At 36.9% G+C, this 27,327-nt stretch overlaps 1 protein-coding gene across 3 annotated transcripts; it reads right to left on the bottom strand.

Moving 5' to 3' along the window:
• Window positions 1-25,495, bottom strand: LOC145486557 (insulin-like growth factor 2 mRNA-binding protein 1). Of its 3 annotated transcripts, XM_081465241.1 has the most exons (19): window positions 23,734-25,495; window positions 23,368-23,438; window positions 22,293-22,377; window positions 21,650-21,732; window positions 19,684-19,733; window positions 18,833-18,869; window positions 13,625-13,776; window positions 13,300-13,386; window positions 12,112-12,154; window positions 11,166-11,260; window positions 10,861-10,916; window positions 8,397-8,463; window positions 5,105-5,321; window positions 4,556-4,642; window positions 3,890-3,964; window positions 3,338-3,523; window positions 2,315-2,482; window positions 1,643-1,756; window positions 1-1,397 (listed from the first exon to the last, which is right to left on the bottom strand). In XM_081465241.1, the coding sequence occupies exons 5-19, from the start codon at window positions 19,716-19,718 to the stop codon at window positions 1,320-1,322; spliced, it is 1,497 nt and encodes a 498-aa protein (XP_081321367.1). In that variant the 5' UTR covers window positions 19,719-19,733; window positions 21,650-21,732; window positions 22,293-22,377; window positions 23,368-23,438; window positions 23,734-25,495; the 3' UTR covers window positions 1-1,319. The 3 variants fall into 3 exon arrangements, with proteins under 3 accessions (XP_081321367.1, XP_081321368.1, XP_081321370.1); XM_081465242.1 differs by lacking the exons at window positions 23,368-23,438; window positions 23,734-25,495 and adding an exon at window positions 22,530-23,354; XM_081465244.1 differs by lacking the exons at window positions 22,293-22,377; window positions 23,368-23,438; window positions 23,734-25,495 and adding an exon at window positions 22,198-22,236.
• Between the last annotated feature and the right edge of the window lie 1,832 nt (window positions 25,496-27,327).

The following is a 27,327-nucleotide window of genomic DNA, read 5'->3' as shown; positions in this document are numbered from 1 at the left end:
GAGAGGTTCAAAATAATTTAATCTGGAGAAAAATATGGGCGTATATGGTCCATCGATAATAATTCCAGATAGGTATCAAGAGAAGTAGTGTACAATAGAGAGTAGTATCAAGGCTACCAGGTGTAGAGTCCCTCAGCCAGCTTTGGGTCACCATCAATTAAACTACACAGTAGTCATAAATACAACCATTCAATAAACAGTCCCAACCAAGAAATCGTTAAGTCTTTCTAGGACCTCATTTGAGTTAAGAGTAACTAATGCAATGGCCAATTTAAGTTCTTAAGCTTATGAATGAAGGAGTAGGAAGTAACCAGGTCAAAGAGAGCTCAGAAAAACGAGCTTTGAAACTTGCGAGGTTCTTGAAAGAGCCACGAGTAAAATCTTACATAAAAAAGAACGGGGAAACAGAAAAAGCACATGCAAATAGTCTAACTCAAACTCAAACCCGAGTATTTCTGTAAACACCGTGCTAGGATTGATGCTGTTCTATGAACAAAGGGTAAATCAACTAAGAAGCAGCAAAGGTAAAGCCTCATAAAGAAGCAACTTGCACGCGAAATTAGAAGTTGCCATTAATATCTAAAAAAGAGCAGAAAAATTACTTCCCCTTTAGGGGTGAAAATGGCAACAGCAGGCACGCCTAAAACATTCCTTAAAAATTACAATCTTAGTACACAAATCTACTTAAAGCTACTTAGTGCAAAAAAAAAGGACCTCAAAAAAGGCTCGAGCAACTTAATTGATAAAATACTATTGGAAGCATGCATAGCTATATTTGAGCAACATGTAGACTGCTCTCAGAGTTGTTCCACAGGCACTAGACCGAGTGAACTATAGCAAACTGTTGACTAGAACCAGGCAGCAACTTAACTCAAGAACTTGCCATAAAATTATACTCAAATAAGTCAATATATATATAATTTTCAAATACTTGGTTCTTGGGCACACAGGCACATGTTAGGGCACTGTCAGTGTACCGAGTCTGGGTGTGGCCTTACAAAACTGCTAGTTTTCTTTTCAATCCTTAATACAGCAAGATTACAGTGCATACTACAACAGCACTACGATCAATTGTCATAACTACCTCTAAGAGTTTTTTGTTTGATTAGCTTCATCCAATAGCATTGTGAGTAAGATGCTCAGAGCCTTGCTGGTGATGAGGTAGCATATGCCAACATACACCTGGCATACCACAATACCACAATACTATCCTGAATAATTTGTCAGTGAGTGGGTACAACAGATACACAGGCTATGAGAGTGATGCCAGTGAAGTGACCAGATAGGTGATAGGTACTTGGCATCTACACAGTTTTGTTTCAGCTGTAGGGCGTCTGCCTCCTCGGTGGGGGAGATTGACAACGAGCTATAGCATCATGAATTTGCATCTGAGCGCGCTGCAAAAAAAAAAAAGACTTCTTTTGAGACTACATGTAAATAAGGTGCTGTAGGACATTTCATAAGTCTAGTGAGTGACTTAGAAATAAACCTGATGTGAATGGGATTTATCAATAAATAAGTTTCCTGTTCCTTCTTACCACACCAGGATCCATGAAAGTCCATTGCAAGTTAATGTGTGCAAGATCCAGTCTGGGGTAACAGGATACCAAATTGTTCAACACAGCATAAAATTGTGACTCACCTGTCCACTAGCGAAGCTTTCTTCGATTACTATAATTGCCTCACTGTTTTCCGTAGTTTCATTGCTTGTTACGACTTTAATACGTACTCCTGTTTGTTTTTGCAGTTCTTTCACCTGACTCAGACAAAACAAAACAAAGTGAGAAGGAACTGAAATGTGAAAGAAGGACTCACAAGTTGAAAGACCCACAGGTCACATCAGTTTTCTTATTGAAGTCTAGTACAGTGCCAGAAATACCTGTTGGTCATCAGGCACTGTCTGACTAAAGTTGTGAAATTGTCTGACTTATGTCCAATCAATAGTCTCTAAAAATATCTTTCAGTCCTTTGTCAAAAAAGTGTCATTAGATTCACTATTGAATGATGGTCTTAACCCGGAGCCTGTGATGTTAATTTCAAAAAGATGATTTATTTAGTATCTTGTTACTATTTCTTGTGGGTGTGGTTAAGTATTTAACTGGATTTATTACTTGCACATCGTCAAACACAAATTCATTACATGTACAGTGCTAAAAAGAAAACATCACTGGATCAACACAAGAAAGACTGAAACATTTAACCCACTGACTTAGCTGTTTGTAAAATCATTGCAAGGTTGTGCCCTATCAGTAAAAAATAGAATAAAAGGCTATGTTAAACTGCTTCTATCAAAGATGATGATGTTTCTACTTACATTATGTCCGTCTTTACCAATAAATCTGCCTATTATGTTGGGTTGGTTCTTGCTTCCACCTCTCAGAGGAATGAAAATTTCTATTTTCAGTTTAAGTTCACCAACATTCTCTCCAGAGTTTGTTTTATAGCCTTCTTCAGCAAGCTTACAGTAGACACAGTGTTGAGCCTGAAAAGATTTAGCAGACAAATAGTAATGGTCAAGATGTGGGCAGACTTTGTCAATTTCAGAATTTAGCAATCACTTTCACAATACAAATGCTGTCTTTTTTCGCAATAAATCAATTGGAAGATACTGAAGCAACAACAAAACTGATATACATGTAGACACAATTTCACTGACCCAAGGTTTCAAAGACCTGTTACTACACACTTGTAAATGAAGAATGTAAAACTGATTGCAGATCATAAGTGCATCATAAAGGGCTTACTGCATTGAGACATAACTAGACAATCCTAATACCAGAACGGGGAATAGTTGGTGACCCTTGTAATACTCGTTTGTGAAAGATCACCGAGAATAAGACCAAGCTACCTTATTGGTACTTAATTTTTACAATTTTCATGATTGATTCACGAGAAATTAAAAAGACCAGTGAAAAAAATCCTTGCGAAGTTTAACCATGCAAAATTTAACACCCACACAGAAAATTCAAATCACAGAAAAAATGATCAACATGTAATAACAACAACATATACAGGATATGTATCGAAAAAATACACTATCTACTACCTGGTTTTACTGACAAGTTCCATTTTGTATCTTCTGTTGTGAGACAATGTTATAATGTTTAAAATGCATTTTGCTTGTTCCAGTTTATCTAGAAATTTTAACAAGTTCAGACCTTTCAAAAATAAAATGAAGTTGAGAATGCTAGAATAGTGAAATTTAATGCCCTTTTTCATATTTGCCTATTAAAATCACAAAACTAAAACCCCGCCAAACACTGTCTCACTAAATTCATGAAATTAAGTACCTGCAAAATTAAGTACCAATAAGGTAGAAGTAGTAAAACATACTTACAAAATATTGTTGCAGAGGAGTGCCAATGATCTCTATATACCTCTCTGGTGCATCACGATCCTTAGGAAACACATGGATATTTCTAGCTCCACTGAATTTCTTTATGTGAGCAAGGTTGGAAGCCTTTTTACCAATCAGAGGGCCAGCAAATTTGGACGGGAAAGAGAGGTGAACTTTCACTTGCATCTGAAATATCATAGTAAATGAGTACAATCTAGTTTTAACACAAGACCCAAGTGAATTTGTGCCATACTACGTTTTTCAAAAGAATGCTGCACTTAAAGTGCACATGACAGATGTTTTTTTTTTTATCTTCTCGATGAAATCTACACGAGATTATAATATGGAAAAAATAACGAGGAAAGTTGGTTATCGTTGTTGTTGTTTTTTTTTTTCACCACGTTTTAGCCATCTGAAAACATGAAATTTCACTTCTAGTTGGGTCAGAAACAAAGGTGGTTAGGACCTGGGACTAGTCAGGTTGTGACATCAAAACTAGAAAGTGAGAAATGTAACTGTAAGTAAAAATGACCACAGTTAGAACAAAACTACCTGTTGTAGATGCATATATCCTTGAGAAACATTTCCAAGTATTCCTTGAAACCAGTAAGGTACAAATGGATTGTTCTGCAACAACATTAAAATGTACTGTAACTAGGGAAATCACAGACAGGTATATGGAACACCTCTGTGTAAACAGAAGACTGCAAGACACTCTTTCAGGGGGCATTTTTTAAACTTTAGAGAGACATATCATTGCAAGTATAGGTAGTGACCCGTTCAGTGACTGAAAGGTCTTATTAATTATTATTTGAGAACATCTGTTGGTATTGGCATAAAAGACTGCGACAGGTTTTTCATCTTAGCAGGGGATGGAAAGAAGAGAAATGCTAGAGCCAGGGTACAAAGAAACTTAAGTCTGCAAACAATTGACATAAGGAAGAAATGGCATATAAGCAAAATAGCATTTAATGAGCAAACATCTTATTTGTTTATAGGAACATGGAATATCCAATTGTAGGACTACCAATGAAATTCAGGATATCAGGAAAACTGCTTCTAAAAACTCATATATCTACCCATGCAAGTTCCTGTGTTATTCCATAATATTATAGCTATCTCAGACAATCTATAATGGGTAATGTGGATTACTGCTTCTCCAACACTTTAAATAATACCTAAGAGTACAATAAGAGTATTACACATAACTGTACTCACTGGTTGAGGGTTGTAGGAAGGTGGTCCCATTGGAGGCCACTGCCCATGAGCAGGAGGTTGTATATAACCCTGCTGTGGGTTTTGACGCTATAGTTTATGAGTAATAATAATAATAACAGCAATGATGAAATTGATAAAAAATAAACGCAGTATTCAAAATAGAGGAAAATCTACACACTACATTTGTGCTGTCTTATCTAAGCCAACAAAGAATTTAAAAGCTTCAGTTTTAAACGTTCTCGGGGTATTACAGGTGCACAGTTTTTCGGGAATGTTGTTCCATTCCATTCCAACAGTGTATTGGAATGCGGACTGACTCATTGCAGTTTTGGTTCTCAGGAGATGAAGTTCCCTACATGTATTAGCACAATTAAATACTGAAATGTGTATTGATTTTATTATTTATATCTAGATTATAGATTATATAGACTACTCCTTATATCCTTAAATACCTGTAAATGAAGAGAAATTAAAAACAGCCGCTCACTTAGTGATCCAAGAACAAGTTGCAATAAAATTAACTTCGATGATTGCTTTTGTTCTACAAACCTCTCTCACAATGCTTTTGAGGCAGTCATATGCTTTAGAACTGATCATGTGTTCTGCTTGACTACATTTTGAAAGTGCACCCTCTTCCAGTGAACTAAGCATGGTGTCTTCCTCTAATGTTAACTGTTCTGGTGGAATTTGATACTGTATTGTTATCACTCTATCCAATTGATATAATGGCTCTTCCCTACAGCCTCCCCTGTAAAACAAGTCTCCCCTGCAAAACAAAGAAAAAATAAAAAATTCAGCACAGTCAAAGGATTGACAACTAACTCTGGTGTAAATAATAATAATAATAATAATAATAATAATAATAATAATAATAATAATAATAATAATAGTAATAATAATAATAATAATGAACCAGCTACTGTGACAGAAAGCCAAACAGCGACTATACTTTGGGACATGCCAATCCAAACCGACAAAGAGATAAAAGCAAACAGACAAACAATGGAAAAACTCACAAAATACAAAGATCTTGAGACTGAAATCAAGAAAACGTGGGGGATGAAAACAACAACTGTCCCAGTGATCATTGGAGCTCTCGGGCTTGTCAAGAAGGGAACAGAAAACTACATCGGCAAGATCCCACGCAATATTGGAATAACAGAGCTACAGAAGACCGTCCTCCTTGGAACTGCTCACATACTTAGGAGGACTCTATCCATCAAGTAATCCAGCAGACTTATGACTGCTCTAGGCTCACGGATTGAACTTGGCACCATAAGTTAAAAGCAGCAAGACTTTAAGCACTTATAATAATAACAACAACAACAATAATAATATTAGATTTATATAGCGCTAAAATTATAAAGTATTCGAAAGCGCTTTACAATGCAAGATTAAGATTACAGTAAAAATTTAAGAAAAATGTGTTTACAAATAATACAATTTAAAAAACATTATAAGACTATGGCATGCTATACACTAATTTAAAAAAAGTGAGTAAACCATAACAAGCCTGCAAATAACAGTCGGTCATCGGACAACTGTCTGGTAAATTTGAGGTTTTGACGGGTAAAAGCTTAGCCTGGTCGGACAGTCTGACCGGGTATTTCTACTAAAATGAAAAATATTTTAACTGAAAATTTGTGGCCGAATATGGGACAAGTTATTTTGTTATACTGCCACACAATACTATGCAAAAAAGCTTTGTTATGGGTTTCGCTTTCATTCCAATTCTAAGAATTTTATCACGCGCGGTGCGTTGTCTCGAATGTTATAATTATGTCGAATTGTAAACACATCACATCAGCGCCACTATCCCTACATGTTAATTTACGCATATTGCAGTGGCGTTGTGAAAGATCATGAAGCCCCATTTAGTCTGAATTACGTTCATCTGAAAAACTACTAAAAACTGAGGTCTTATGTAATTACTCGTTGTTTGTTGCTACCAAGTGTTGTGGAATTAATTTTCAGTCATAATACATTGACCCGATTATAATAGTATGGAAATTGAATACACGGCTCAAATACTCACGTTTCGTTTATTTGAATGCAATCGCTTTCAAAAACTTTAAAACCTCTAAAACGTAACCAAATGTTTTTCTAGTCCGTATGATCAAAAATCAGTTTAATTTTTAACTCTTATAGTTTTTTTTACATCTGTCATTGTGGTTGAAATATAGTTTCCGTACCACAGAAATGTTTTTGTGAAAAGCGTGAATGTACAGATTAGTCATGCTTTATAGTCACGACCACCTTCAATTCCACATTTTAAATAATTATGCAAATGTTTTATTCAATTGACCCCACAAACATCCAGAGGAAACTTGCTTTCAGAAAAAGTCGAAGAATTCATCTCAGCCAATTTTCAAGTCTCTGAAGGTCCACGCGGGAGATTGTTTCATCGCTTTTCCCGTTTTCCTCAGACGTCTTGGGAAACTTGTTACGTTGGAAACGCTTGTGTGACTAGGGGTACAAACGTTTGTAAATTTGTCAATTTTCAACTGGTAAAATAATACCAGAAGTAATGTAAAGGTCCCCTTGCTGGTGCTAGTAGCGATTTTACACTCAGTTGACTTATAAGCTTTTAGAATTTACAACCAATATTTTGGCGAAGAGTCTACACTAAAATACCAAAATGTCTTAAATGTCTCTTTTTAATTTCTAACAACAAACAATTTTTTTTGTCCAACCAGACTGGCTTTTTGTCAGGTCAAAACTGGTCCTTGTCCTGACAAATGACCTGCCTATAGACAAAATTTAGTTGCGGGCTTGCATAAGGTTTAATGTTTTCAGCACGAGGAGAACTGGTTTTCACAAAAGGGCAAAACCTTTTGAAGGAAGCTTTTTATAAGAAAAACTTTCCTGTAGATGATCAAACCTGGCATGCAAAATCATCCACACGGCTGGTCAATTGGCCCGGTGTCCGGCCCTTAACAAAATCCCTGTTATGAATGACTAACATTTACATGTACCATCCAACAAAAATGAGAGCAAAACTCAAAAAAGGTGCCCACATCCAAAGTGACCCCTACTTTGCAGGAGCGGCCTCAGCTACTTTTATCTGGTGAGTCATAGATGTTGTTCAGTTTCTCTCCATATAATATGCATATTATGTCAGAAGTAATTTCAAAATCTTTACTTCCATACATAACATAAGCATTTCATACTACAAATTGTGATCAGAGATAAGGAAATGTTGATTAATAATGGTAATAGGACTGAGTGGAGTCCAATTCGGTCTGTAATCATATGAGTGATTAACAAAATCGGACGACCACAAAGCAGGAGTCCGATTTGTTAATCATGAGTATGATTACAGACTGAATTGGACGACACGAAGCCCTGTTACCAATTAATCAAAACTATGACAAAATTCGAGAGACGAACAAACCATCAATTGAGCGCTTAACGATTCAACGTCATTATGAATGCTGAAAAACACAGCAGTTTACTCAACAAAGTGCACCACAACAGCACGAGCAAACTGACGCGTACTGTCCAATTACAAGCATGACGCGTACATTTTCCAATTAATGCTCAAATCGGGCTGCCGATAGCCAATCACATTCGAGAATTTTGTTATAGTTTTGATTAATAGGAAAATGTGTTTACTAAAACTGTTCCTCAAGGTAGTGGTAGTGGTAGGAAGGTATGCCAGCATAATTATATATCCCAGAGGTATCACCAACATGCGAATCAAAATTCACAACTCATCAAGACTGCCTATTATTTAAACTGTATGTTGTACATATTATTGTTGTTATTCATACAGAAATTAATCATAAAGCCCCTTCTATCTGAAATACATATGTACATAACAAATTTTTTGAGAACTTACCTCAATGCACGAACTGAAGTACCATTTGTTGAATCAGAAACCTGTTTCAGATGGGCATGGCCTCTACCTGCCAAAAAAAAAAAGGTTTCCATGTTTATGAATAGGAAAGCTCTTTGTTAAAGTGCACCTAACCCCAAAAATTTTTTTTCACTAAAACGAATCTACTTGTTATTTAAAATAGTTCTGTGAAAATATTTTTGGATTCCGTTAAATCCTCGATTTTCTGTGCCCCGACGAAATCTCGAAAATAGCTCCAAAACACCGCCATTTTGTTTCACGACCAAGTTTCTGGAGAATGGGTCCAGCGGCTCTTGTGACGTCTACCCAGGAAGGTTGGATATCTCATTTCCTCTCATTTCCTTCAGGATGGTGCAATACACATTCGAAAAATGCGCACAAACGCCTTCCAGAGGTGCTATCGGCTGTTGCAGCAATATTCCGGATTTAAAGAAAGATATACTGTACAATTTACTGACGATGATCGGCTAATGGTGCAATAAAGACGTCAACGATGGTTGATTTTGTTGAACCGAAACAAGCGAACTGAATCTGTGAGAACCATTGAAGAACTCTCACTTGAATTTGTTCCGCAGACTTTCGAACACTGTTTTCATAAATTTTATGCTTAAAGCTAACCAGATATTTGTAGAAATACTACCGACAACCTATATCTTCCAATCCCGCAGTATTTATAACATAACCGGCAAAGTTGTGTGATCCGATCATGATCAAGAAGCGTTATACTGATATGTAAATGGATCGCAACTGTAAGCTGCTAACCAACACTTATTTCTCTTTCAATTTAGATGAAAGTCGAAGATTAATCCTTTAGAATTACATGATAGACTCAGAGTTTTTCGAAGGCTTGGAAATCAGCAGTGCGACAAAGATTCTGTGCGATAGCGTCGAAAATATGGCTGTGTAACATTATCTGCGGACCGCTTAGGGAACACATTCTTTTCGCTTATCCGACGAATTTCACTGCAAACTTTGAGAACAATTTGCATTGGTTATTTGGAGTTACGACTTAAAACGTGTGACAATGTGAAATCGGTAATTGTATGAAATGTTTCCTTCCGCCTTGCTTCCCACAGCTTCAAAAATACAGGTCCAAACAATACGATTTTCAATCGATCGAAGCCAATGTTTTGGAGGTCATCAGGTCTCGAAAACTGCAACACACATGTCACTCTTATAAACATGAAGCATTCAACTGAAAGTAAAACACAAACTGGATTTAACAGAACAATCACACCTTGACAAAATACATTCTCGCTAAGGACAAATGTAAACGGGCTATAAACACGCGTGGGAATCTTATGTTTAGTTGACAAAATTACCATCCAAAGCTGTCCTTGAGTTTTCTTTCGTGCTTTTCGTTTGCCTGCATCTCCACTTCGTATCTAGCTTTCCATTCCTAATATACAAGCAACTCGTCTGCAAAGAAGTCTTCCCCTTCGTCGCTTGAAATATTGTAATTTGCTCTCAAAGCTCTAAGCAGTGAGTTCACAGTTGTCGAACATGCTTGATTGAAGTTTATTTCGGAGTCTTCCGAATCGAAACTTAACTCTGACTCCAGTGACAAAAAAGAAATGATTCTGAGACAAAACTTGCACGTTTTAGTCCCAAAATACATCAGAACGATTAGTTTTGCGTTCCATTTTCTCGAGCAAATACAGAGAGTTGACTGAGGTGCTATTGTGTTTGGTTCCTGGGTAGACGTCATCAGGTACCGCCGCCCCAGACTCCCTAAAACGAGGTCGTGAAACACTTCAAGCACGACTTTGAAAGGGCATAGAAAATCGAGGATTCAACCAAATTCAAAAATTTCTTCGCCCAAATGCTTCAAATTAAGTCTAGATTCGTTTTAGCAAAAAAAAAAATGGGGGGTTAGGTGCACTTTGAGTACATACATGTATGTTGGACTCTACACTGCCTGTACACTGGGCACAAGCATTTTAGGCAGGTAAAATTTATTGAATGAATAATAATTTAAAGACTTGTTTAGTACCATTTACATTGACGTTTTTTTCCTTATCGACAGCAATGGGGTGTATTCACATATCAATGGTAAATCAGAGGTACCCAAAAGAGCAGGTGCGGAGTTGAAGATGAGCACTTTCTTGCTCTGATAAGGGGGGAGGGAAAATATTCTGTTCTTTGGGCATATTTTTTTTTTTTCAGCAAGTGTGTGTGAAGCCGAGGTGGAGATGGTGGACTCTTAACCTAGACCTACATGTTTCAAGATGACTTTTTTCCCAATTCTCCCTACGCTTTTAGGATCAACCCCAGCAACCTTTAGGCTAAGCTCCTAACTTCCTATATAAGGACGCCCAAAGGCCTATTTAAAAAATTCCTTGGGCAGCAGCCTTGTTACTGCTAAATCTTTAATTAAAATAACCAACACAATTACAATCTTTCAGTTTGTTCAACTTACACATAAAAATATTACACAACTGCTTACCAATCACTTGTCCAGCAATACAGGTATCAACTAAAACACGCATCTGAACCACTGGGCTAGAGTAGACAAGACCAATATTACATTAGTGACTAAGTTACTAACGGTGGGGGCAGTGTAAAATCAACTTTTAGTAACCTACTTGGAGAACATAAGCTAGGAAACTGATGATTTCAGATATTTATGATGCCCCAAGTACTTACACTGGATTAAATGCAACATCTGAACCTAAATTGCTTTTCACTCAAAAGCAAGGAATCCTCATTACAAATGAAGCCAGCCAACAGTTGCTGGTGGGTTTTTCATACCTTCTCTTTGCTGGATCAGTTTCTAAACGCATTGTTCTGTGAATGCTGAGGTTAGCTTCAGTACACTGCTCAGGAGATCCAACAATCTCAACAACCTACAGAAAATAAGATTTAGATCAGTTCCACAAATACCCTGTCACACAATTCTGTGGCAAAACAGAGTGTTGCATGCATCAATGTGAACTGGAAAAGAACTGAATTGTACTACAGTACTACATCTTATCACATTTCACAAAATTTCAACTCCAATATCTCAAGCTCACTTCTTGTTTAGACTAGACTCCAACGTCAAGAGTCTTGCCTAGAGACACAGGACAGAGTTAGGCCAAGTTCAGATGCCGTACTTCACATGAGCTGAATCGAATGCAAATGAGAAAAATCCTTTGTTCTCCCTCATTAGCATTCAATTCGACTCATGTGAAGTACGGCATTTGAACCAGGCATAAGTGGACCAGAAATTTCTTTGTTATGAACATGCAATTTGTGTGCTTTCTCAAAATAATTTTACATTTTAATTTTACAATTTTATGATAGTTTTACATAGGTTCTTTCCACCATAAAAACCCTTGTCAAGAATACCACATTTTAAGCATTTAATGATCCTCCCTTCTTCTCGAAAAATGTGACTTAAAAGCTGATATATATAAACAATAGCTTCCCAATGACTTTCAAAATATGTACAGATATTTGTCTGCAGACATTATCTGTTCTGAGAAGCGAACAGTTTTCCGAGGGCGTAGCTCAAGGAAAACTGTGAGCTTTGAGGAACAGATAATATGCAAGGACAAATATCCAAGCATATTTTCAAAGTCATGGAGGCTATTGCAGTTTTGAAAATTGGGGAATATTCTCAGATATTCCTTAGTTCTCGGTTGCACGATGCATTTACACCAATTGTGCGCAAGCAAAAATATTTGATGGATTATAATGTTACATAAAACCTCACCTTTTCAAAGGGACTCTTGTCATCTTTCTTGTGCACAGTGATGCTTAAAAATAGGAATTAAACAAATTAGTGATAAAAATGACTTAACATCTTGTTGCAGGGTTCAGCAATTTCCCTTCACTAACTGCTGAATTCCTACCAAATAAATGGAAAGGAAAGTTGCTTTCATCAGCAATGAAAACATCACGGGAATACTATAAACTCAATACAGTCATGATCATGTACGTGACCTGAACCACGTTTCCAAAGCTTCTGACAAAAACTTTCTCTGTTTCATCGTTAGTACAACCCTATGAGCTTGAATTAAAAGTGGTGCTCATCTCTGCACAGCATCCAAACAGACCAAGTTCACTGGATGACAATTACAGTGTTTCTTGAAAAGAAATTTTCATTCCATTCACAAGAAAAACTTCACAAGAAATAGGCAATGCAAAACTTAAAATAATCAGAAACCCAACCATTCGCTACTTTCTAGGGGTGCTTTCCATTCAACCAAAAGTTCCAATACGGGACAGAAATTTCCTGGGACAGGTTCCAGAAAATCCGGAAATTGTTAAATTTCCAAAAACCAAACCAATCAACCAAAAATTCTGGAAATTTCAGAATGAAAATCAAATGGAACAGAAATTTCCTACACCTTGTACCTTGGCTAAGAAATGTAAAAAGATTTATAACACATGCAGAGCCATTGTACCACTCATTAAATCCTTTGTTTTGTTATGTTTTTGCTGCTCTTGTGGTTTGTATAAGGTCCCTGCCGTCATGGGCTATAAAAAGTCACCTATTCAACATATCAGTGCTCTGTATGTTTCTATATTTGCAGTTTAAACCTTAAAGTGAAAAATTCCAAGCGAACAAAAGAGCAAGTTATTGCTTTCCACTGTGATGCAGTCAAGCAGAAAATTCTGTTCCATTTTCCCCAGAAAATTTCCACAAATTCACACTGGAATTCTTAGTCAAATGGAAAGCACTCCAGTGCTCAAATATTTTCAGAGAGCAAACAGTGCAAGGAGAGCAAAACGTTGTCAAATTTCTCTTTAAATGTCAAAAGCAATCTATAGAATGTGACTTCTGTGTTATGTTCTGATCTGGATGCAATGTCACTGAAATTAGTGAAATTGTTGGGTTCTGTTTTCTTCAGACTACTCAGAGGAGTAGGAAACATTGCCTACTGTGCAAGGTACTTACTCTGTTTCCGTTTTTTCTGTGAGATCTTTAATTTTCTTTCCTTCTTTACCAATAATGGCACCCACCATTGTGGGTGGTACAAGAACCCTACAAAAATTAAAGTCAAAAAACTTTAATTTAGTGTATTCTAATGTACTTCTTATCAAAGAAGCAATTTTTGCCATAACAAAATAATATCATGGATTTCCATCTCTAGAGCAGTGCATGAAATGTAGGAAGTAACCAGTTGAAGTCCATTAGCCAACTGTAACACTGGCTGGGCTGTGCACACGCCCACTGTAACATTTGAAAAAAATACAAGTACCAAAACTGGAATTGCATATACCTGATGAAGTAATCAGTATCTCTTGGCTGTCTATTGCGACTTGATCTTGGTTTTCCACTTCTTGAACCATTTCTTCGATCTCTTCCTCCATCGGGAGACTGTGAATTCCCGATATCTTGCAATTCATGATCATCTTCTCCCATATAAGGAAACTAAGAGAAGTATTCCAACAAGGCAATTTGCTTCTTCTTTTTTTTTCACAAATTCTCAAACAATTTACAAGATTAACATGCTCTTTGTAGTTAAGGTATCAGTATACTCCATAATTGTCCAGCTTTAAAAAAAATTGTTCTTCCCTTTTTTAGACATCTTCTTGTGATTCTTTCATTTAAAAAACTTTCATGAAAAAAGATTGATTCTAAGCAAAGTTATAAATGAAAAACATTTCTTTGCACTAATTACCTTTAATTGATAGCTGTCAATGGGTTGTCACAAGAATTACATTAAAAAGCACCCTGCAAGGAAAGCCTTTTCTTATGGTACACATACTTTGTGCCATCTCCTCTCCACTCAAAAGAGAGATAAAGAGGCTCTGCTTGCAGGGTGATTAAAAAGTTGTGTGACAGATTGCCACCTAGTATGATGGTCAAACATTTGTGTTTGGTAGTTGACAAGCTGTGTTGATTTGAGCATAAATATGTCATCAAAGAAATGCAAAAGTTCGTGTCCATGTGCAAGTGTGAAGAAAGCACCACGGAGAAAGAGGCCGGGGCAGAAAGGTTTCAAAAACATACAATCAAAATTGGGCTGATGCACTAGCTGGCTAGCGACAAAGGTTCCTGCTTCAAACAGAAGTTGCTTGCACTGGATGAGAGAGACATTCGACATTCTCCAAGAACTATTTCCTTGGTCCTTTTGCTGTTTAAAGCGGTAACGGTAACATCTCAAAATTTGGAGAGACTTGGAGAGAATGTTGCCCGATAATCAGGGAAAAAAACTGTGTCAGGGAATTTTTGGTTTTTGCTTCTTTCAAAAGTTATGACTACTTTAGTGAAGAGAATACATGTTATATCACCTCTCAAAGTTTAACTGCATGTCAAAAACAAACCAGACAAGTAATCACAATTTCCCGACAACATTTTTTAGAGAAAGGTGCCAAGAAGACATCATGATGTTGATCCCATCCTCTTGCTCAAATCCAACCAGCAGCATACTTGATTAGTTAACCTCTGTACCATGGGAAATAGAGTGCTATATTCGGAAAACCTTATTTTTTTTATTTTAATAAGTATACCTTTGTAATTTACAATTCTTGAGCTTTCAAAAATATATACTTTATTGGGGTTTGCATCAAATGTCCGACCATAAAGTGGTGCCAACGAGTGATGGTCATCTGGGATATGCTGATACCTTAACCATTTGCTCAACAAACACTGAAGCTTGGTGGCTAAAGAACTCATTTAAGTGTGAAGGAGCAATGTGTGGGTTGATTATGAGCAAGGTTTTGTGAATACTTCAAACTCAGTTAATCTCTGCTTAAAGAGCCCTGCCCAGGCTAACTTGCACTGTCATTAATCAATACTTTTTAAGGTCAATAACCTTTAAATTCACAAAGCTAAATAAATTTGACTACAATAAAATAGAAGGACATGGAAACAGAGCAACGGCCAAGACATCTCCCTCTAAAGCCTTATTGCCCACAAGTTCACAACCATGACAAAGAAATATCACATGTACAGAGTTATAAATATTATTACCAGAAGATAAGATTTACACAATTTTGAAAAAACACTTGTGGCTAAAGAATTGAGAGGACATGTTTTACAAGCTGCTCTGTTTCTCTAAGTCATAGTAAAAAATTCGACACTTGTGCTAGGATACCTAAAAGTATAGAAAACATGTATCAAGGGGACAACACTTGTCTGTCAAAAATTATCACAGTTTTAAAACAGTCATATCTATTAGGGGATACAACCAACGGTGAACACTTGAAAAAGTTGTGCCAACTAAACATTGTTACTGTGTCATGCAACTGTTTCAAAATTGTATCATCTATGTACCCTTAACAAGTTCCAACTGCTTCTATTTCAGACAGTGTTTTTTTTATGAAATTCACAATTCCAACTTACCCTACCCATCATAAAGAAGATAAAGTGCAAGTCAAAAGTTGGTATCACACAAAGAATCTGACAAATCCTTGATCATCTCTTGGTTCAGTGGTTGAAATTAGCATGTGTCTACTGTTTGACTAGTAAATATTTAATGCATTATTGACTAAAGGTTCTTAAACTCAGTTCCCTGTTTGGACAGACTGCATGCAATTCAGACTTGTGAACATGGTATTCTGTGAACCTTTGCATGTATAATACAAAGTTTATGCAGAGATAATCCTTATATCTTGAGACTATTTCTTTGCTGCTTGAACTACTTCATAGACATCAACAAAGGGTTATGAATATTTCATGCTTTACAAATCAATTCATGTTATCAACTGAGTAAAAAAGGAACACATCAAGTTTTCAGAATCTTCTTTTACCAGGAGCACATGCATGCAAAATTATTTCTCATCCAACAGAATTGACAAAATCCTTTCTAACTGTACCATTTGTGTGAGTAAAATTTCAATGATTTTTTGGAAAAGAAAAAAAATCAAATTTAAAATAAAAAAGTCCTAAAACAGCATTAAGACAGCAAATTCAAAAGTCAGTTTAACATCACAAGTTATATAATGCAATTCAGACATATTTCAAAACTTATGGAGAACAGATTTTGCAGGGTAAATATGTAAACGTAAAACATATGACATGTTTTTAGATTTTCTTCAACTAGCAAACTGGTGTTTTATGGTGGCAAAAATTTTCTTAAATGGAAAGAGTAATTAACATAAGCAAAAGTACATGTTATTATGTACTTACATATCAGAAGCATATAGGACCATTAACTTTGGCTTTTAACAAGAATTTACATCTGATCTGCATTCAGATAACAACACAATTTTGGCATTTATCAGAAAATGAAAAACCCACAGCTATAAAATGTAACTGGCTTGAAAAAGGGAGAAAACTCTAAACAATATTTTACACACTTCCACCACAAAGGAAATGTTTGCAAATAAACATTGAGTGCAAGTTAAATTAACACCCATGCTACTGGTTTAAATGGGAAGCCACGAGGCTTTAAAAAACAGCCTAATCACCTTCACAGTAGTACAGGCTTAGACATAAATCTGTCAGGTCACTTTTAGGAAGATTCCTCTTGATATTTCAGACTCATTATCCCAACTTTGAATGGCTGATTAGCTTTAAGCTTCAATGTCTGAATTCAGTCCAGAAAACTGCTTCATGCATTAACAGGACAATACCAAGTAAATATGTAAGCTTAATGTGGGCTTAAGCCTGTCTTACTACGGGGGTCACCTCAGACTAGACGTGAATGTATTTTATGACTTCATCTCCTGGCTAAAACCTCACACTGCATGTTCATGCCTACAAATAATTTTAATTTGCAGACACCCTAAAAATGGTCACAAATGGCAAATCAAAACATCAATTTGACTAATATAGTATCTAAATATGAAATCATGTGAAGTATGGATGAGGAATGCATGTAGCAGCTCAGTTTTAATTTATAACTACAGCGACTGTACAACAAGCCAGGTTATAACTCTTATCAAGATTTAGCAACACAAAAAAAGTCTAGAGCCTCTAGAAATTAAACTGATCATCAAAAACTCTCCTTTTGGTAGCACCAGGTATTATGACAGGAAGCCTTTTGGTTAGCTACAGTACTGGAACTATTTGCTCACACTCCTAATCAGTAGTTTCACAAATTGATCAATTCTGAATAATCACATACCACTTAGTGTACAAAAGTCAGAGGTTGCATACTTGCCCTAACAGAAATATAACGAACCATAAATAGAAGACCAATAGAACTTCTCATCATTCATAGAATTCCCCTCAAACATAAGTGCTCCTGATTTTATCATTATTGAACTACCAGTGGATTGCAAACTTCACCAACTGAAAAAGTTATGGAATCCAAACCTAAAGGCTAAGTTTCATTTGCTTAACTGAGTGTGATAAAAGTTACTAAACTTTTAAAAACCAAAACGTTTTTGACCATACGGTCATCATCAGTGGTGTGATAAGTTTTCATCATGATGGTTACTATATGTTTCTTGGAGACAATTCCACCTTTTCACAATTAACAAGATTCAACCCATAAAGATGTCCATGGCAATGACAGAGGTCTTAAGAAAACTGTGTGATGTCAGACTTGTGAATTTTTATACAAGTACATACATATATAACTAGAAATCACATATGGAACCACTGAGGAGCAACTATCGCCAGGATCAATGGTGTGCAAGAAGACACATCCATCTAGCCCTGCTGATCTAAACAAAGGGCAAATCTGAGGTTGGGCCACCACCTCAGTTTGGTTAGTCTTGCATTGTGCTTCATTATTATATCCCATGATTCCCTATTCTTTGAGCCCACATTCCCAAGCAACGAAAGACAGCGTGGAGAAACACCAATGTAATGACTAAAGTTCATAGATTAACTGCTTTTAAACCGATCAATTTTACTTTACTCTAGACATTTACCACCACACCTCAGCTTGTTAAACAGACCAACAATAAGTATATATACGTATACATATAACCACGTTTGTGTAACCTTTATGCGTTAATTCATGTAATAGCAACCATTTGGTAGACGCTTCAGTTTCAACCTTGTTGTTGTAGAGTACAATGTTTCTCGATTACACTGGTTTCAACAATCACTCTTTCTATGGAGGTTTTTTCAAATTTTACCATCCATTGGTTTAGACTGATGCATTTAAGCCAGAACAGTTTTGACCATAAAAACTCTGCTGGGAGTCACAAATATTTGACCACCAATCTTTACAACCTCTTTACTTTGTACACTGTACTCTCAGGCAAAGTATGGCATTTGAGAACTATTTTAAAACATGCAACAGAGAAGATTCATCTCTCGTTGGGAACAATGCCTATAGCTATATTGTAAGACTTCTGCATACAAATTTCAATTCTTATTCTCGAGTCACATTAATACTGCCGTATTTGAACTTCATATTAGGTATTGTCAAGTGCAGTCTAGACATCCTTCTTTCTTATCTATATGTGTATTGTTACGCATTTTAGAGTGTACTCTGCATGTTAATCAGAATTTTAGGATGCACAATAAACAGAGTGAGCTACAACTGATCATGAGTGATCACCATAACTATTAAAATCGTTACCTGACTTGCTCCCTGTTCCAAAACTTGTCCAACAGCCCTAAAAAAAGAACAAATTTTAAATAAACGCAGCATGAGATATCACAAAGTAACAGAAAACAATCATAAACTCTTGTAAAATGAACTTGACAATTGCTAGCATCTGCGTTTAGATTTAATTTGGGACAAGGTATGGTGTTAAAATTAGCCAGCTTGTTAAACACACCAACCAAATGGTGACTTTTTCACTGTTTGACGAAAACAAAAAATCCAACAGATCGCCTCAAACAATAATGCATAACAGAATGGAAAAAGAAAAGCTCAGGTCAAACAATCGCACATGCCAATGTGTCAGCTATAAAAGATTTCGCTTTCAATAAACATGGCCGTGTGTATTCACCTGAGCGGTATTTAATTACCTAGACCAAATACCAGACAAAAGAAACAGACAGAAGATTCAACCCCAGTTTGATTATTGGCCTTTACACATAGGTCAGCACGTGCATGGAGATAAACAAACAAATGCTATTTTAATTTCGTGTTTAAAAAAAATTCCCAGACTATTATTTACATAAAAACTTTGATGTCAAATGCAAACAACCTTCAGAAGTAAAACTTAATAGTACAATACTACAGAAAAAGAGTATCTCGACCATAAATTTCACCATCGTGTATGTAGGACATCAAAAAAAGCTACACTGGTGACCCCAAAGGCTCGACGTTTATTCAACTACTGCTTTCGCTATAGAGAACATAAGTGCTACACTTCTCCAGACTGTTTAGTCTTCTCTCGATGCAAATAAATAGCAGGCATAAAAAAATCTTTAAAAAAAGAAACCTGCATAGAAACATACGCACGAATGGCATACGCTTACCCTTGTGGTTCTTCACGTCCAGCGTACTCCATCATAATATCTATGTTTAGCTGAAAGGTCAGGGAAAACCCCGCAAAATTAACGTCAGTCACACAACAGATAAAGAAAATTCATAAGCGGGTACGTAAGTATGTTTTGAAGAAACTAGTGCTTCAAATGAAAATTTTAAGATTCTGTTTTACAGAAACGCTAGCAGAACACCTTATCATTGAGTGGAGTTTATTAATCTCTGCTACTTTAACCTCTAGTAAACAAAAAAAAACAAATTCAAAACTACAACTTATTACTTAAACAGTAACTGTCCACAGCAAGTTTTAATCTAAACAAGAAAAGGCCTCAAACAACACGACTTCCACTCTCAATTTTTGAAATAAGCTTTTACAATTTCATGATTAAACTTCCCCCTACAATAAATGCAAAAAAACTACAATGTACATAAATTTATGTTACAAAGCTTACGCAGAAACGCAACACTTTAGTATCCGTACTTTGTATATCTATACCTATATTAACAAATTTAATATTATCAGTATAAGACATCATCAGTTTGAAACTCTTAAATAACGAGTCATTTGAAAAGGTAAACTTTTGATGTCTAGACTTTTCCGACACCCAAAGCTGAACCCTTCTGACCTACAATCGTGCCGAGCTGACACATTTTCGCGGGAATAACACTCGCAGCTGATGTTCCAGTTCACTGAAGACACTTTGAAAATTTGAACAGCTAAAGCAATAACTCTCGTTAGTCTATCACTTAAGTTCATTTTCAAAGTACCAACTCAAATGACAGACCTTACCAAAGAACAGAAAATATCAACACCTCAATGTCACTTGCAAGAACAACATTGGAAATTGTTCATTACAGTAAGTAAGAAATCAATGACTGGAAACAGGTTGTTGATTTCAAGATGTGCCCCAGTCAACCAGTAAAAAGACCCTAGAGAGGGAAACTAGTGAAGGAGAAGCTAATGATTTGATTTCTGAAAGGATTATTTGGAAAATCATCTCGATTCTAAACACAGGCAGTCGCACTGTATCTACAGTTCCTAAGACATTGGTCTTGACTCGAGGAAGCGTGAGATGCAGTCGTTACAAAGCAACATTAGGTTGGCTTCTCTTCAACCGTGTAAAGTCACGACATAGCATACATATCAACCAGCGTGGCTTCGTAAAGTAACAGCTCTTTTCATGCTTAATTACAAGTTAGAAAAAAAACCTTCGGTGTAACGATGGCAAGCAAACGGAGATCAAGTAAAGCAATTTTGAATCCCAATAGTTTCTGTGCTAACGAAGAAGTCACTTTGAGAAACCGGGATTCTCTTTTATTTGACGAATTCAACAAGTGTGTTGCTTCTTTGAGAGACAGACTGAGACCCAGCAACACTTCAGAATTTTCACCGAGTCGCGTCAATTTCAAAGCACTGACGCTTTCCATCCTTCAGCCCAACCCGTACCCGTGGCCAGCAGGCGTCAACATCGACATTAACAAAAGCCATTAAAACACTATCAATTTTTACAGAAGAAATTATTCATCAAACGTAATCACGAGAAGAAAAGTTTCAGTAGGTGTTTTAAATCCTTTTATAACTGGCTTTTTCGCTTGTGGATCGAGGGCAGGATTTGGCCCGCCGCGCGGCAAGCTTGAAATGCAACAAGACTTGACTTGATTATCATGCGAGGTGTGTGTAATTCATTTTTACCTTGTTTCAGCTCTTTCTATAAAGATGTTCGGTCTAAACAACTAGTTTATCTTACACGCAGGAACACTGAACTTTCAAGACCCCTGTAAATAAGAGCGGTTCTTGAAAAAAGCATTCAGAGAGATCAGCTATCGCTAGTCCAAGAGATCGACCGACGCTATGATATCGCCACAGAACACAATGAAGGATCAAGTGCGTATTAACGGAGATTTGTTTGCATTTTTAAACTTAAAAGATGTTTTAAAGTAACTCTGGTACATACTCACCTAAAATGGAAGGCTAAAATCCAAGATATAGCGTTGTTTCGACGAAAGTTATCCTATTCTACGCTACTATGACCAAACAAGACCTAGCAAATAAAATTTAGGGACATGTAGTTAGCTGTGGCGTATAGCATCGGTAAATTGGAACACTGGTTTTAGACGGGCCTGTCCATAGGATCAACCTCCATAATACACGGACCTAAACCTAAATAAACTGAAGTCTACACAAGAAGGAAACACTCTCTTCCACCTATGCAAGTCTCGGAAATCGAGATGCTTGTCTACAACCCAGTCAGCTGCATGGAATTTTTGAACCAAAGAACCGACTGCACGCAATTGCATTGACGTTTCTCACTCCAAACACGGGGTAGTTCTTGAGGAACACAAAGAAGGATAAACTCTGCGAAATAAGCAGTGCAAGAAGCAGCTTTCAATACAAAAAAATTGTGGTTTAACTCCTTGTTCAGCCTCAGTTGTCTTACGATAAAATATCTTGTGTACTACAATAGAGTGTTGTGTTCGTAGCAAAGCCGACAAAACAGCTCGCATACTTCAAGAGAAGGTGTTGCTGGGATTTGCCAGCAGCCAAAAGCGACGGCAAAACGGAAAAGCACTTATGCGGTTGACTGCCAAGCGGTCTACTTACACGGTAACAACTTCTTCACTCCATTCACGACCCTCTGCTTCCCGTCTTCCTCTGCAAACGCAACGCAAAGCCCGCCTCAAATGGCCTAGCATCGAAAACAGCAGAACACTGTCAGAAACTGCACGGTTTCAACAAATTACAACAAGTAAACAACTCCAAAACACGTCACACAGCTGGAAGCTGGAGAAATTACAGATAAATTGAAGTAAAAGGCTCGTAGTTATGGGAAATCCTGACCTCCGAAAAAGCTTCAAGCGTAGCGAAAGCCAAGGCCACGTGCCGCCGGTGTAACAAGATCACGTGACCCCGTGACATATGTCAGTTGAACAGGTTATGCAATCACGTTTCAAGACGTTTCATTGGCTAGAATTGAACACGTGACATGTCAAGCATCTTCAAGAAGCTGTGTAATGCTATTCACAATGTCACAATATTCATGTGAACAACAGGTACTAACAATATCACTACAATTTATTCAGCGTTATGACACAAGGAAAACCCGCAAGGCCTGCTGTTATGTTGTTATTGTTAATTTTACGGTATATAGTCACATGTAAATCTATTTACAGTCTCAAACTTGCAGTTGCAATAATTATTTTGTTTTAAATATGTCTTGATTTCCCCCTAACCAATCAAGTTATGGGTACAGATTGCCACACAAAGGGTTGCGATTTCGCAACATTTTCGATCGCAAGCACTACAGCTTTCCTTTTATAGAACAATTATTCTTATGAAGTGACGCGGAAATTGTACTTGTGTAGTTAGTTGGATGTTTATTTGTGGTCGTGTATTCTACACTTAACAGTCTTACGGACTATCATAAACAAAGTTTAACTGCACATGGGGATACATGTATTGGGTGAGCTCAATTCTGACTCTTTAATAGTTCCTTAGCATAGCGTTGCATTCTTATCTTCCTCACTTGTCATTTCTTCACCCATGAATCAATCACGCGAGGTTCACGTCTAGTTACCCGCAACCAATAGACTTTTTCTGAGTTTTTCGTGTTTTTCTTTTTATCGGATAAAGAAATATCAGAGAGTCGACCAAATGATGTGATTCTTATGCTTCTTACCTTTACTGTACTGCCGACCCCGGGACTGCCGATCGACGGAGCTGTTCCAAAACCTCAGTATCACCTGAAGGCTGAGTAAATGAGTATAACAGACTAGTTTTGATATCATGAAGAAAATACTAACACGTTATTTTCATCATAAAAAAAACAACAACAAATAAATCATCTCGCGCCGTCAGTACCTCAAATGCAATCTTCCATTCTAATAAGACCTCGCACGCTGAAGAAACGATTAAAATTTCCTCGCATTTAAATACATGTATTTTGGTTAACACCTTTCATTTTCAAGTAGAAAATTTTGAAAATGCCAGACAAGAAATAATAATGCAATAAATCGCGTAGAAGGGAATCGAGGATTATACTAACCTGAGACGATTCAGTATTTCAAAATGTTCTTGGGGAGCAGGTCCCCAAGACTGAGATCGAGGAACTGTGTTTAATAAACTTTGTTCAAATATGACCTTCAGAGCACTGACTCCAAGCAGGATATACACTTTTTAAATTGCTGTCACCTTGGCTTGGGACGTACTGTCACCTTGTACGTGAGTCCACCCGTCCGGTCAAAAACGTGATGGGAATCAGTTCCATGCAAGAAAGTTATTCCTTGTCAATATCTCCATTGAAAAGTTGAAAGTATTGGATTAACAGAGGACTTTCAACATCTTACAGCGTTTCGCTAGGATTCACACTGCCGTAACCGGAAGCGGAACATGGTATACGTGACCACTGCCAGTATGTTTCTTTATGATCAAACATCGCAAAAACGTGAGCCGATCCCTACCCATGTCATTCGTGGCGCTTAGAATGCCAAATGTGCTTGTATTACCTGGCCTTGTGGCAATACTGTTGCTGAAGGGACATAACTTTGTGGGAGGCAGAGAGCTTTGTTATGTTTTTCGCAACTGTGTGAGTATTTCTTATTTTATTTCAGTTCTCCAAAACGAGCATTGTATTATTTGAAAACTGCGCCAGCATTGTTCTTTTAATCATTTAAGAACCGTATAAAACTGAAAAACGTTCAAAATAATATTTTTTCTTTACCAGTCTTTCTTTTTTTTTTTGTTAAAAAAATATCCGGGTTAAAGTTTCAGTAAAATGCAACCACGACAGCGACAGCGAGGACAACTTCGATTGAAAACTGAATCAGTCACTGTATTGAAACAAGGGATCGCGCGATAAAATAAAGGTGTTCAATTTGTCTATCACTGATAGACCTATCTCAAAACTGAATATGTAAGACAACGTTAAATGCGAAAAATATATTCTAGCTGTAGTGTCTTACCTTCTCCAGACTACGCAGAATTTGGTCATTTCATGCCGTTGTTTTGCAGAGAACGGCAAAGAAATGTACCAAGGTTTATAACGCACGTGCAGAACCATTACACTCCCCATTGAAGCCTTTGTCTTGTGAGGTTCCGGTTACTGTCACCACGTGAAAAGAAAGGATACAGTTAGACGCACCAGGCTAACTCCCTAATGACGTACAAGGAGACTGGAAGAGAGCGGATGTCATGAACCTGGTACCCAGGTCACAAGCGACGACATTTTCACAGTCGCTGCAAAAGGCATCGTCTAAGGGTGAATATGTCACAAATGAACAAAAACCTGAAGTCATGAAATCATTTTTGCCTTGGACTCGGTAGATCCTGGACGGCCAATGTTCATCAATCAGTGAAATAATTCTTCATAGATGCGGTGCTTAATTTAAAACGCATCTGGACCTTTTGGGAATGTTTTCTAAAGTTTACAAGTGCTCTGATAGCAGTAAAGTTTCAACTGATAGATGGAGAGTTGGACAGCAATGCCTACACTGAACCTTATCGGAGCCGTTTCCCGTACTGTATGCACACTGATTTCTCTACTTATTTACTGATGGTTACTGCATTGTTGCAAACCTCACTGGATAATTGAAAATTGGTGATTTTATTTTCCTTTTGTTTACAACAGTTATGGAAAATAAATCAAAACTAAAATGAGAGAAAAACGCACGAGGCAGAACACCTCATACACAATAAAAGATGCAATAAAGATGAGTACCTGAGGAATATCAGTATAAGTAGATGATATCACGAGGTTCTATATCAGCCTGATGGCTGACCCCGTGGACTCGTGAGTAGCTACAGAGTATTTATAGAACGAACGTTCACGGGAAAAAATGTTAATTATGAAGTGAGATGACGCTGCCTTATGAAGATTAAATAATCATACCATATTACACATAATGAAAAGCTACAAAAAGGTTGATTAGGTATTCTGCACATCATTTTGAATCAAGTTTTAAACTCTCTTCTACGATCGATGAGCAATCCAGGATATGACTTTTTTTTTTCTTCAGGAATACCAGCTCTGTTGCAGTGAAGGAATTGTTCCTCTTTTACTGATGAAAAAAATCCTTTTGCCAGCTCTACATATTTACCGGTGAAGCTATTTCACGTACGTCGTGAATGAATGAACGAACGAACGAATGAATGAATGAATGAATGAATGAATGAATGAATGAATGAATGAATGAATGAATGAATGAATGAATAAGTTCTAAAGCAGTTGTGATAGAAAACTAATTTAGTGCAAGGCCAGGTGAACTTATCTCAGGCTGAAATCAGTCAGTCAGTATAGCTGCCATTTGGCGTAATTATAGTCTTGGTGTAGATTGCTCCGACAGATCTGTTATGGCTTTATCTAATAATCATGATCTAATCGCTATTAGTAGTAATCTAGGAGTGTCAGTGGCTACGCTACTTGCCATCTGTGATTCTGTTATGGATAGTATTAGCCTGGTACTGTGCACTTGTTAACAAAATGTCGGCCTCTTCTTTTGCGTTTTCCAAGTGTCTGTGAAGAGGATTTAGTTAGAGTTTTGAACGACTAGTAGATTTATACTAAAGCAATTAGATTATTTGCTCTGGATTTCTATGCGTGATCACTGAATCGGGCTGCGCCCTCGTCATCTATCACGCGATAGAAATCTCGAGCTCATAATCTAATTGTTAAGCGAATATGATGGGGCACATTCTTATCATATTATTACGGTCATTGCACACAAAAACTTAGCAATCATTGATTTAGCTAGAATTCACAGGCTTCACAAACTTCCTCAATAAATTGTTCTAACTGATTACTTTTGCTGGAAGTTAATTAATAGAATAGTTACTAGTAATAATAATAATTAATAGTTTGTTGTTTTCATATCAAAGGAAGAATCAAATGGGATTGGATGTGACCACTACTTAAGTATTGTATGGAAACATTCGTGTTCACTAAATTACTGGACAAGTTCTTGTTGGGTATGAAAGAAAAGGAGGATTTAATCAACCTGGGAAAGTTTTGGTGGCCAAGAGCAATCATTATCTGACCTCCTGTTGAGTTTAAACGGCTTCTTTAATTATATGTCGTGTAATATAATTCGTGCGAATTTTTTAATCATATGTTTAAATTATCGAGCTAATTTTTATACGCTAATAAATTATCGATTTTCCAGAACTTATTCGACAGTGACCACCACTGTGGAGACACCAAAACTTGGTCGATCGTCTTATGTGACGCTGGACTTTTCCCTCGTGAAAGCGGTACATGTAATCGGAACTGGACAACGGTAAATGAAACCAAGTAGGGGAACTGAACTCTGCCGGAGCAGCTCGCCTGACTAGCTTGAGGGTAGAAATCCGTCACTTATTTCTGGATACCGGGATTCGCGGCATCTGGAATTCGAACAGATCAAGGACTCGCAGAAATAAGCTTCAACGTAGTTTTATTCCTCTTCTGGACGTAAATCCAAGTGTACGTCTGAGAGTAGACCCGAGTGTAAATCGAATTGCAGTTTCAATATCGCTTGATTTATAGCAACGATCGTATAATTATTACATCAGCTATATAAACAACAAGTACACAAGAGTTCAAATAGGTTACAACATATACATTTCACGTATCACAAATTATTGTCTCAACGAAGTTTGTAGATTG

The sequence above is a fragment of the Orbicella franksi genome, chromosome 5, assembly GCF_964199315.1.
Source record: "Orbicella franksi chromosome 5, jaOrbFran1.1, whole genome shotgun sequence".
NCBI lineage: Eukaryota > Metazoa > Cnidaria > Anthozoa > Scleractinia > Merulinidae > Orbicella > Orbicella franksi.
Note: the sequence above shows the minus strand (reverse complement) of the source record. Positions and strands in the feature narration are given on the sequence as shown.

Bases quoted from the DNA above. Each gene is read 5' to 3' on its own strand.
- LOC145486557 (XM_081465241.1), bottom strand. From the start codon at position 19,718: ATGATGGAGTACGCTGGACGTGAAGAACCACAAGG. The intron at 5,322-8,396 runs GTAAGTTCTCAA...TTTGTTTTGCAG, and splicing joins ACTTCAGTTCGTGCATTGAG to GGGAGACTTGTTTTACAGGG. The intron at 1,757-2,314 runs GTAAGTAGAAAC...TGTCTGAGTCAG, and splicing joins TTGGTAAAGACGGACATAAT to GTGAAAGAACTGCAAAAACA.